The sequence below is a fragment of the Protopterus annectens genome, chromosome 6.part0, assembly GCF_019279795.1.
Source record: "Protopterus annectens isolate FY-2018-M chromosome 6.part0, PAN1.0, whole genome shotgun sequence".
In the NCBI taxonomy this organism is placed as follows: Eukaryota; Metazoa; Chordata; order Ceratodontiformes; family Protopteridae; genus Protopterus; species Protopterus annectens.
The window spans coordinates 1106213459-1106226510 of NC_056737.1; the positions used below are offsets into that span (position 1 = coordinate 1106213459).

Sequence of the window (13052 nt, forward strand, 5' to 3'; positions counted from 1 at the left end):
GAAATGAACTAAACCTTTACGAGCAATTGGACATAAGTATCTGGAGCTGTTGTCGCTCAGATTGCTCCCTTCAAATACAGCTGGATGTCCTGGGACAGTCAGACTGGCCTAACATATGATGGATTAAGAAGGAAAGCGCTAAAATCACAATTATCGGTTCACTTTTTGAAAGACACGAACCATACGTCCTACTGCAAACTACTGGTAAATAATTCCCACCAGCAACAGACAACTTCCGCTCCCCACCCACTGCTGTTGGCTAGCCAATGCTCTCTGAGCGACATTTATACCCGCTCCTCCGTGCTGACGTACTACAATGTCACGCCCCCTTAGGGTACCGGAGTTATGGGACTGACCCCGTGCTGGTGGCATTCATGTTATCGGATGAGTTGGAAGGAAAACCTGAGGTAAACAAACCCGATCAAGTTATCGCCAACCATATGCTGTTAATGTATTTTGCTTATGTGTCTGTATTATCGGAAACCTAGCTTTTTTACGTGTTTGTGTGAGTACGGAAATGTAGAGTGCGGCCCGGAGGTAAACACGACTAATACACAACAAAAGCACATTGGTACTTAGGGTGTCATTCCGCACTTTGCGTAGGAAGTAGAATTGTAGTAGATCACTGCCTTAACAGTTTTTACCAGCTTTGTTATACACTTTACATGGAACATATATAGTTTGTATTCTATTCCTATTAATTGTTGGGTATGCAGGGGATAGAAGACGTAAGATATGTGAAAGTTAAATATTTTATTAAACGCACGATTATAGCCTTTGTATACTATTATTTATTTTTATTCTTTTGGAGTTTTGTTGTAATCTGTAAGAGACTTGGTATGGATCAAACATTCCAAACCTTGTCAGTATGCATGGAGAAAAGATATGAGATGTTTTTAGTCAGGTAATTAGTATTGCTATAGTCATATTTTACTCAAAAGTGAGTATAGTGGAGTGTTTGTAGTTTTTCCTCAGTTCAAAGATGATCTGTCACGGCATCGTTGTTGCTGTTGTATGATTGTTACAGTCAGATGCTAAGAACTAAAATAAGTTGATTTTTTTTAGCAGAGCGTGTATATGTGAGATGGAATGTGAAGTCTGATGCATCCATTAAGAATAAGCGAGTTCATATGCGCTCATTTGTATCTTAGAAATATACCAAAGTCAGAAAATAAGAAATGTATGCCAGTCATGGGAAGACAGAGTGTGTCTAACCACTAGATGTGAAATACAGAGCAGATCCTGGGCATGATATGTACATGCGCACACACACTGCACATACTTACTGACAAGTTGGAGGAGGATTGCCAGTTCACCTACCTGAATTACTGTGGGAGGAAATGGAAGAAGATGGTTGAGGTCCTCGTGAATATGGGGGATTTATACACTCTGAACAGATGGTACCCAAGCCAAAAATGGAACTGCACAGTTTTAAACTGTGAATTAGCCATGCTAGCCTTTGTACCACCAATTTGTGTTTCTGAAAGAGTTGTGCATAATGCTGTAGATTTGTTTCATGGCATGGTTTAGCTTGGGGGTCCCTCTAATTTTGATCAGTGCTTATTAGAGGTTTACATGGATCCACTTTGTGTGTCAGGTGAGTGTAGTGGTGGACTGTAGCAGTACTGCTTATAGGATTAGTGACTGATATTAGAACTGTTTTGCACTTTTCTTCTACTGTACAAGTAGAAGTTTATCCTTTGAAGGGTAGCTCACGCATTTGTCCTTATAGCCTATGGCCACAGAAACTGAAATAAATTTGCTCGTGGCACACTAACTGCACTGCAGTGGCCTGGATTTCAATAGTGTGGGTACAGGTGGAAGTGGTTGAGCAGAAGAGGGAGGAGCCATTCCTGGAAGATTGATCACTTGAGACATAAGCAAACATACATTTATAGGAAAGAAAAAAAATATTAATTTGTTCCCAGTTAGATACATTATACATCACATATGTTCTTTTGTATAACTGTCTTCAGTCTGACTTTGCCAACATTACATAAATTGGAAAGAGTACCGTAGTTTAATCTTCCAACTTGAACACCACTCTGTAGATAACTGGGAGGTAGTGCAAGCAGTAAACAGTGCAACTGCTGCAGCCTGCCAACTTGTTGAGATACTAGTTTGTGGAATGTATACCTTCATACATACTGTATACATTCAGCCAAGTATTGCAATCCATCTCCCTGTACTGGTTGGTTGCATAAAGGAGAGGATTTGAGCCATCAGTGTATAACAGCCTGCCAACATCTAGCTTTACAGCAACATCCTGATCATACATTGAGGACACTGCTAAGGTAGAGCCACCCTTGGAGAGGAATAAAGTCTAGGGACAAGGAAACCATGCTGCTTCTACCAAGCACCAGTCAAGTGTCATTTGGAGTACTGTGTGTAATTTTGGGGACCTCACAAAGAATGGGATATAACAGTACTGTAAGGGGTTTGCAGGGAAGCACTAGGGCTGTTAAGGAGATGGAGGGTTTAAACTACAGGCAAAGGTTAGAAAGACAGCAGATCTTCATGCCGGTAGACTAGAAAAAATTAAGAACATGGTCTGAGTTTGTAACATCTCAAGACATGCCTGCAACAGGTTGGCACTTGGCAGTGTGGCAGAAGGAGAGGATATTGCTAACAAATACAAAGCACAGACTTCAGACTGGAACTGTGGCAGTTCCAGCTCATGTAGAGTATCATATATGTTGGCTGGACTGTGTTACTCTGAATTGTGACTTAACATTCAAGATAGCATGAGAAAAGTGTAGGAGATGAGAGCATGGTGGGTAGAGCAGTTTATCCCAAGGCACGATGGGCAGTTGTTAGCCTTGCTGCCTCACAGTGCTTGTTGCTACATTTCTAAGCTGGGATGCTTTTTCTGCAGAGCCTAGACAAACTGTCTCTGTCTGCATGGGTATTTGTCTGATGCTTTGGTTTCCTTAAAATATGCATTGTAGGTAACGTGGCAGTCTTCCGAACTTGTTCGTAGGTGTGCATGCTACATGTGGTTGAACGTCTATAAGTGCATTCTGCAGTTAGTTGTTGCCCTTTTCAAAATTAGTTTCTCTTGTTCTCACACTCGACTGCTAGTCTAGGCTATAGCTCCTTTGTGAACCTGTATTGGAATAAGCAGGTAGTATGAAATTGAGTGAACTAATTTCATTTTGCAGGCAATTTTCATAATGTAAAGTATTATGTTTATATTGATTTGTTTTCACAGGTGGGGCAGTGCAGTGTCTCTCAGTGCTTAGTTCTCCAGTTTGAGTCTTTGCTGATGTATCTTCTTTGTGGAGTTGTCCTGTTGTACCCTGTATCCATGTGGGGTTTTACAGACTGCTTCGATTTCCTTCCAGATATGAAAGACATGCTTTCATTAAACTGTCAATCTTTGTATTGCAAGTAGTAGTATGTGTTTTATGTATGTTTGCATCCTGTGATAGACTGACATCCTTTAGGATTGTTCTTTGTTATTGTCTCTGCTTTGCACCCATTAAGTGTTGGGATAGGTTTTGGGTCCCTATAGCCCTGAATTGCATAAAGTGGGTAATGGGAAAATTAATGAAAATTAAGGTGTTGCATTTAACAAAGTATTTTTTAATATTAACTTTGTATTTATGAATTTATAAAACTTTAGGCTAACATTTTGTCTTTCTGTATAAGACTGGGGAGTGTCTGTATTTGTACATTTACATCCAGAAAAGTCCATTTTTGTTTGTCTCTACCAGCCTACTAAATGACAACTTTGTGTACTTTAAACAATAAAAGAAACTAAAAAGGAAAAAAAAAAGTTTTGTTGATACCCACCATCAGCAGAGGTTGCTCCTGAACTCCCACATAAAGTATTATTTAACTGGTAATTGGGGAGATGTCTTCCTTGTTAAACAGAAAATACATTTATGATTATTTTATTCCTTTCCCACATTTTTTCAGAGATTGCCTCTTCTCTGCAGCAGGCTTCCCATCCATGTGAAGCAAAACTCATCTCTAACCCTTTTCAAATGTAACCTGGACCAGTGGGTAGGAAATTGCAAATGTCACTTGTGTCCCTAATGGACAGGAGCAGCGTGTGAATGCTTGCCAAGTTCAATCCTATATTGTACCTGTAAAATTCCTTGGGGTATTGACACATGACAATACTATTTTAGTAAATTTGGGATATGATTGGCTAGGCTGAAAATGGTTCTTGAGATGATAGCCTAGTAACTACTTATGAATATGAACAGGGTTAATGGGGTTGACATGTCTAACCTCCACTGCAATCCACATGTAATTGTGGAGTTTTCACTTTCCATTAACATCATATCTGGACACTGATATGTGCCTGTTTCAGTACTGTGGTGCGTCCAGTTTACATTGTTAGCATTTCTAGACTGGACACTTGTAAGTGTCCATTTTGGTAGTATCTAGCTCCTTAAGCAGCAGGTCTGTAATCCAAATTCCAAAAATGTTCATAAGCAGCTAGCCGTGTGAATTACCATTTTTAGCTCTTTTGCTAAAACTGCAGATTTTGTTGACTAGGTCAGTGCAGGAGGATTTCATCTAACCTTTATGTTACAGTGGTCCTAGAACTGATTATATTAGGAGTGCTTGGATTTGGGGCATGCTCCCCCCCAAAAAAAATGCTGTGCAAGTGGTGTTTTCATATTGTTGGTCAAAACTGTATCCAGTCCACATATTTCTCTTTAACTACCCTAGAACCTGTGCAGTCCTATTTTGTATGCCCAGAGATGGAAGAATGGTAATTGCAGTGCTTACCTATTTATTTCTGTTTGATATTACTGGAAAATGTACTTGATGGCTGTCTCTATCTTTTTTTTTTTTTTTCCTTTATCTGTCTTAGTCTGGAACCATAGAGATTATGAAATAAGTATAAATGACTGTTTGTTTTTATAGTGGTATTTTTCTTTAGGTTCTAGGTCGTAAACAGGATTTTTTAAGTCGCAGTAAACACAGTAACAATTGCATTTGTAATGTCTTGTAAACAACTTGCAATACGTCAGCAACCACTCAAGTTGCACACATACTGTCAGTAGCATTTTATTCATCTAGCTGGGGGCTTTCATATGAGACTAAGGTGTTCTGTCTGTGTTACCTGATTGTTGAGATATTTAGAAAAATGTGAAAATTAATATCATAAAAGCAACAGTTAATATCTATTTACCTGCACTAGACAGAGGTCAAATATTAATGCAATTGAGTTTGCTGTTTAAACTTTGATGGAATATTTTAAAGCCTTGCACTTGGCATGATTTTGGAATTATTGATGTAAATATGAACAAGCGATATTTGACTCCTAGAGGCGTCACTAGGAGTTAACTTCGGATACACCTGGAGGCATCACTCGGATGTAATGAGGTTAGCATCATGCTTATGCAACAACATGCCTGGATTAAGAATACCATAAGATGGTAGCACATTGCAAATTTAGGTTTTCAAGTAACATTGCATCTGTGTAACCTGTAGGAATGTAAAAGCAAAAGTAGAATTTTCTAATGGAACGTGAATAGTTCTATGACCTGCAGCAGTGTGCATCAACTTGAGGCATAAGTCAGGAAAGTTTCTAAATTACCACTGCATGCATTTTTTTCTTGTTGCTCTTAAAATAGAACTCTTTATGTCATGCTTGATAATTGTCTTGTTAACACTTGCTGTCCTCCCTTGGGCTGTATCTGTAGCTTTGTTTGACAGATCAAATACCATTTACTGACCACAACAGAAGGATTTTACCCCTTGATCTGTATCTTCTTCCAGGTGTGCTTCAGAAACCTGAATGCTCACTTACCCGATTTTCAAAAGACCGAGATGAAAAAATGAAATTCCAGAAGACTGACCGCTTGGAACACGGACATTTCACTACAGGTAAATAACAGCTTGGCCAATCCGGCAAACAAACTGAAGCAAAGAAAACCAACCCATGTGAGGGGGCTGTGCCCCCCCCCCAACTAAATATACCACCTCTGAGATCACAGTACAGAGGAGGTAAGGGACAAAGGTCAACATGCTGGCCAAGCAGTTACTTAACCTGTAGTGAAATGTTGGTGTTCCAGTCAGTCTTGTGGAGTTTCATTTTTTCGTCTCAGTCTTTTGAAAGTTGGGTAAGTGAGCTTTTGGGTTTCTGAAGGGGACCCCTTCCAACTAGCTAACTGTAGGCAATAACCCTTGTTGCCTTTGAGGTACCAATCAATATTTCCTTCCAATTTCATTGTTATGCTGTCTCCAGAACTCAAAAATCAAACCTTCCCAACTTTCAGTAGTCTTGTAACCTATGTCTGTTATTAAGGAACTTACCATTTAAAACGTAGCTGCTCCCCCCACCATGTCTTAGAACACCTGTCCCGTACATTGTGACTTAACTCGTTCATTCCAATGGAGCTCAGGAAGTTTGCACTGTAGGTTCCATTGGGCGAAGCCTAAGCTTTTTGACAGACTCAAATAAATAATGGCCTCACAATTCAAACAAATGTTCATATGTCTGGAACCATAGGGGTTATGAAAGAAGTATAAATGAAAAACTCTTCAGCACAAACTATTTTTATAGTGGTAGTATTAGGTTCTAGGTTTTAAACTGAATTTTATAAGTTACAGTAAACACGGTAATTATTACATTTGTAGTATTTTGCAAACAACTTACAATATCTCAGAAATTACTCAAGTTACACACAGTCGGCAGCTTTTATTCATCTATCTGAGAGCTTTCTTTTGAGGCTAAGGAGTTCTGTCTGTGTTACTTGGTTGTTCAGATATTCACAAAATGTGAAAATATATCTATTCACAAAATGTGAAAATATATCTATATAAATTACTATCATAAAAACTACAGTTAATATCTATTTACCTGCACTAAACAGAGGTTAAATATTAACACAGTTGAGTTTGCTACTGGGTAAGCTTTAAGATGAAATCTTTTAAAACTGTGTACATAGCATGGTTTTGGAATTATTGATGCAAATATGAACAAGCAATATTTGATGCCGAGAGGCATCAGTAGGAGATAACTGCAGAAGCACCTGGAGATGTCACTCAGATGTAATGAGTTAGCATTCCTTTACTAAGTAGACCATAGCTGATTAAAGTCAGATGTCCAATACGGTCATTAAAATTGACATATTCCGTCATGAACAAGTTATAGTATTACCTCTTAGTTTAAGCTTTATTTTTCTTTATATAATTGTTTAATTTTCTGTGTCAACTGTTTTGCTCCATTGGCTAGCCGTGTCTTTTGCTTCCTTCAGTAAAGACCTATTGTGTGTCTTCTGTATAATTCACTACTAAGCCTGTCCTCTTCTGTTCGGAACTTGACCCCTCTGATATTGGTTGCTGGTTACTGGACCTCTTCAATGTGTTCTTTCATCATTCTTTCTACAGTGTAGTTTCTGTTAAGCTTTTCCTATATTCCATTCATTGCTCTGTGTACTAGGTGTTTGGATTGTCCTGTCATTCCATCTTACCACTTCTTTCAGCTTGAGATATGTGCTTGCACCACCTATTTCCCTCTGTTTTGTTCTGGAAACTTGATTGGAGAAAACAACAAGTTAGTGAACCATATTGTCTTGTGTTTCTGAACTTCTGCTGGGTGTTAGCTGCCTGTCAAGTGTTGCTCCATTTTGTGGACCTTGGACTTGTGTGTTATTTAAAGGTACCCTCATCTACAGATCAAACCTCAATGTGCCACACATTTTTGGCTGTGACCAGGGTGGATGAGTAAGCAATACAGGTTTATATGCCTTTTATCACAGAGCTGATTTGTAGACTTGTGATAAGCTCCTGTTCTCTCTCATTTGTTCCATGAGTAATCTTGGGCTACTTTAATAAGAGCAGATTGCCATTTAAAACTTATTTTTGGCTACCCTTTTAACAGCCAGTCTTCTGTTTAATATGTGTAAATACAGCATAGGATGTGCCCCTGAGTTCATTATTGGTAGGTTACCTTCTTACATATGGAATACTTCCCAAAAATGCACCCACCCATTCAACAACTGGCTGATGTTCACTGCTTTTTTTTTTTTTTGCCTCTTCTTCAGCTGGTACAGAGGATTTGCATTAACTGCAAATTGTAGTTTTTGCATACACTTCGTTATTGGTATTGGCCTGAGAATTTCCATTTTCTCATGAAAGCAGTAGCGCTGGATTGCAATCCTGTAAGAGAGCTTGTTAAACATTAAAGCGCAAATATGAATCCAGGCACCCACTGATTTTGATATAACAAAAGAAGAAACCAACAACTTTTCAATTTATACAGTTTCTTTTCTCAGGTCACAAAAATTTCTAGTGCTGATCAATTAGTAGTAAAACATTTTGGCTTCAGATCCTTGCCACACTCTCAGATGGTGAGGTCTTGAATAGAGTTAATTTGGACTCCAAAGTCCCTAACCACCCACTATACAAGAAAAGCTTTGTATCTCGTAATCCACAAAAACAGACTGAAACTTCCAGGATATCACAATAAGCCACAAGAACTGGAACTTGGACTGAGAACAAGAGGCACACATTTTAGTGTAAACAACAATTTATTTTCCACTTTTAGCACATCATATGTAGGTACTAGGCTATTGGCTCTAGAGCCATTATAAGCCTAGCCAAAAAGTTCCCTGGCTTTCACCACCCAAAAAAGTTTTTTTCCTGGACCCCTGTCGAGCACAGCCACAGAGGTGATCCCTGGGGTGAATTTCCTATTTCCCATCCAATTGTCTAGATTCCTCTTAAAGAGGGCTAATGAGGGGCTTTGCTTGACGTGAATGGATAGTCTGTTCCAGAGTATGGGAAATCTCTGGGACAGGAATCTATCCCTCCAGCATGTTCTGTTTTATTTATTGTGGTGGCAAGGTTCAGGTCCTTGGAGCGTGTGGCATGGAGAGATTGGGTTTCTTTAAGTATAGCATGTCCAGCAGAACTGGGTTTGACATGGCTTTTTAAGTTAGGCAGAGGTCGCCTCTGAGTAGGTGATAAGCGATGGAGTAGAGCTGGAGTTTTTTGAGGCGGTCTGCATATGGCATCTGTTTGAGGCGGTAATCCTCTTAGTGAGGTATTTCTGTGGCCTTTCCAGTTGTTGCAGATGTCTTGAGGTACATGCTAAATGGGCCATTGTACTCAATGATGGGTTTGATGATGGGTCTGATGAGGGATGAGTAGAGAGGAACAACGACCTCTTTTTATCTGGAGAAGAACCCTTTAGTGATGAGGTTTGCCATGTCGAAGGATTTCCTGACTACTGTGGCGATGTGATTGTCAAAGGAGAGAGACTAGTGGCCACCTGTGTCCCAAGGTCTCTTATCACACTTTCTGTGTTAAGTAGGCTACCGTCTATGTGGTAGTTCATGGGTACAGTGTTTTACCCAAAGGGAATGACAGTACACTTTTTGACATTGAGTTTGAGGCCATGACTTTAACACCAAGCATCAGTCTCAGTGAGGCCCCTTTGTAGAATGTCCACGTCATTTGGCGATTCTATTATGGCTCCCAGTTTGCAGTCATCCTGCTGTATTAACCTGGACTTCTGAGAAATAGATGCAAAACAGGAGAGGACCCAGGACTGAATCCTGTGATACTCCACTTGTCACTGGTTTGAAGTCGGATTTGGAGTCTGCTACTTTCACTGTAATTCCAAAGTGGGGGATGGTGTCGAAAGCCATGGTGAGGTCAAGATAGGCTGTGTGCACCACCTTACCCTCGTCCACGGCTCTGGTGACTGATTCAAAGAAGTCAGTCAGGTTCAGGAGGCATTATCTTCTTTTTACAAACCTGAATTGAATGGGGTCCAGCATTTGCAGGTTACTTATGTCTTTGTTTATAAGCTCCATGATGATACGTTCCATGGTCTTGCAGACCAGGCTCGTCAGGCTAATGGGGCAGTAGTTTCCAGGGTCCGTGGTGATGCCCCCTTTGTGGAGTGGGATAACCGTTGCTGTGAGTCATTCAGTAGGCACAAAGCCTGAAGTGAGGCTGTGCTTGAATATGGTACTTAGGTGGGTGCCAGTCGATCCTGTAGTTCCTGCAGAACGCAGCCTGGGATGTTGTCTTGACCCATGGATGCTATGTTTTTGGCTTTGGAGAGTGTGGTCTTAACTTGTGAATCCGTGATTACAGAGGCTATGCATTCTTCCGGTATAGGGATGGGCCCTTTGGGGGGTGAGGGGTATTAAAGTATGCACTGAACCTATTTGCCAGGATGTTGGCAATATCAGTTGGTTCTGTGTATCTAGTGCTGTTGTTCTGTAGCTCGGAGCAGATCTGAGTGTTGCCATGGAGATTCTTGACCTAGCTGTAGAATGCTTTGTGGTTGTCTTTAGAATCTGTGGCAATTTTATTTTCATAGCTAGCTTTGGAGGATTTTATGAGGGATCTCAGATTCTTCTGAGGCTGACCAGGGAGTTCCTGCAATCAGGGGATTTTACTTTTTATGCAACAGCTTCTTCCTTCTGTTGTAGAGTTTGTTTATGGCAGGGGGACCACCAAATTTACTTCCTTTTTTTGGAGGATAGCATCTTGGTTCTGTTGGGGATGGCACGACGCATGCACTCGTGTGTGTGTGTGTGTGTGTGTGTGTGTGTTTGTTTGTTTGTTTATACAGTGCGTGTGTATACAATTCAGCAGTCGGACCTCTATTATCCGTCTGCATGGTTGTAGTGAAGTTTGCCACTTCTATCTTAAGGAGCGTGAAGTTGGCTCTGGAGATGTTTTTTATGATAGTTTCCTTAATGGGGAGTGGAGGCGGAAAATTGATGTCTAGGCCATTAGCTTATGGTCGGATCTGACCAGTGAGGAGTTGACCTCTGGCTTGGAACATCGGTTACCCATGTTGGTAATGACCAAGTCCAGGATATTGCTGCCGCTGGTGGGGGTATGGACTAGCTGATCCAGGGCATTGAAATTTATGAATTCTAGAAAACATTGAGCTAATGAGTTAGCACATGAGTAGTTTTCCCAGTTGATGGTGGGGTATTTGAAATCGCCCATTGGTCATTGGACTGTACCTTAATATTATCCAGTATGTTGAGGAACGTGGAGTGGGGATCCTGGGGCATGGCGGGAGATCTGTAGCAAGCTACAACCTGGATTGCAGTTTTGGCCAGTTTTGCACTTGGATAATTTCGGATATATTATGTTGAGCAGCTAGCCTGGAAGTGTGGATATCCTTAATGAATATGGACATTCCTCCTACTTTAGTGTTTCGGTCTAGGTTAGATGGCCAAAAGGTCTGATATATATTATAGCCTGGTAATGCAGGGGTGCTCTCTGTAGCTTTGAACCAGGTCTCTGTTACAGCACAGATGTCGATGTTCTCCATTTTTAAGGAGTGCTTTGAGTGAGTGCATTTTGATGTTGACTTCTAGCAATGAGTAGCATAACCCTCAGTTTTTGCTTGCTTGTGCCTGCTACAGTGGTGGGTTTGTCGTTTGAACCTTCCCTAAAAAGGGCATTATAGGGGTGGCAAGAGCCTTGGCCAGTATCCGGAATCCCAGGGGCGACAGATGCAGGCCATCTCTGGCAAAGCATCATGGTCCGTCGATCATGACGTCCCAGGCAGACAGATACTGTATCCCCTTTGAATGACACCAGAAGCTTAGCTAATTGTTGAAGTCAGTCATTTTGTCCTTGAACTGTGGTATCATTCTGGGCAATGGCAGGATGCTACTCAGGGCTAGGGTCATACCTGTCTTGGCTACATGACCCGAGAGCTCCTCCATGTCTCTTTTCATGTAGTCCAGGGAGATATGTCTCGGGTCATTCACACCAACATAGGTTCATAGATTAGATTAGATTAGTACTAAGCTAACTGCCCCTTTTGGGCCATTTGAAGCCTAGCCAGTTACCCCATGTGAGAATCAAACCCTGCACCTTGTGTCTTTAAGGTAAGCACCTTAACCATTATGTTATCCTCCCACCCATCCCACATGGACATATTTGTACTTGTTGTGGGGTGACCTGAGTGCGTGCATTATGTGGTGGATCCTGGCACCCGACAGGCAGCTGTGACAGTAACTTTCTCCTTGTTTAGCCTGGCGAGTGGGACATCAGTGTGCCTGACTATAGAGTTCCCTATGACAAGTGTGTTGGGTACGTTGTTTTGCCTTAAGGGCTGATGTTGAGTGGCACACTGAGTTTGTATAAGGGGTGGGGATTTTAAGACTGAGTTGGAACAAAAAGAAACACTGTGACAGATTAGGTTAGGTTAAACACTGTGACAGATTAGGTTAGGTTAAACACTGTGGCAGATTAGGTTAGGTTCAGCACTGTGGCAGATTAGGTTAGGTTCAGCACTGTGGCAGATTAGGTTAGGTTCAGCACTGTGGCAGATTAGGTCAAACTCTGACAAAGCGCTAGGTTGAATGATTTAGTCAACATCAAGTGTTTCGTAAAGAACCGCAGGGTTCACTTAAGCAAATTGTTTTTTAACAAATAAGTTTTTAACAGAAGTATATGTCTTCAATAGTCGGTACTACAGTGGTGGTACTGCGGTAGCGTTGTTACCTCACAGTAAGATGTTGTCCTGTTAGATTCTCGGAGCGTCTTCTGTGTGGAGACATGCGTGAATGGACGTACCTTCGTTGAAGGTTGTGCGTCAGGTTCGGCAACTCTGCATGTAAAAATCTACTGCCAATCATTAGCGGACCAGAGTTCCACTGTGGCGACCCCTAACCGGGAAAAGCCGAAAGACACAACAACATATGTCTTTAATAGTCGAGTTTGTGATGTCACTTAATTGTGGGATGAAGATGCACTTTCTATTGGTTTACAGATATTTTTAAACTGAAAGTTTTTTTTTACAGTTGAATATATTGTTATCTGATGAAGTCTAATGACGAAAACAGAAAATAAATTATTTACGCTAAAATTTGTGCCTCTTGTTCTCGGTCTAAGTTCCAATTTTTGCAGCTTTGTATCTTGTCTGCTAGCCATTTCTAAGATTACACCACGCCTAACTGGTTTCCAGTGTTTATCCAGGCACTTTCCTGGCTGTCTCTCTCATCATTAATGTGCTGATCATTTGACAGCCGCCTTGATCAGCATCCAGAACATGATCACAAGCATGTTGATACAACTGCAAAGTCTCTTATCAACCT

At 40.9% G+C, this 13052-nt stretch overlaps 1 protein-coding gene across 1 annotated transcript in view; it reads left to right on the forward strand.

Annotated features, from left to right (window-relative positions):
* The first annotated feature begins 317 nt into the window (after window positions 1-317).
* ZNF410 (zinc finger protein 410) overlaps window positions 318-13052 on the forward strand; it is a 669052-nt gene continuing 656317 nt past the window's right edge. The window contains exon 1 of the mRNA XM_044074718.1: window positions 318-407. Coding sequence (XP_043930653.1) covers window positions 375-407 — 33 coding nt within the window. The 5' untranslated portion in view covers window positions 318-374. The remainder of the gene's footprint in view (window positions 408-13052) is intronic.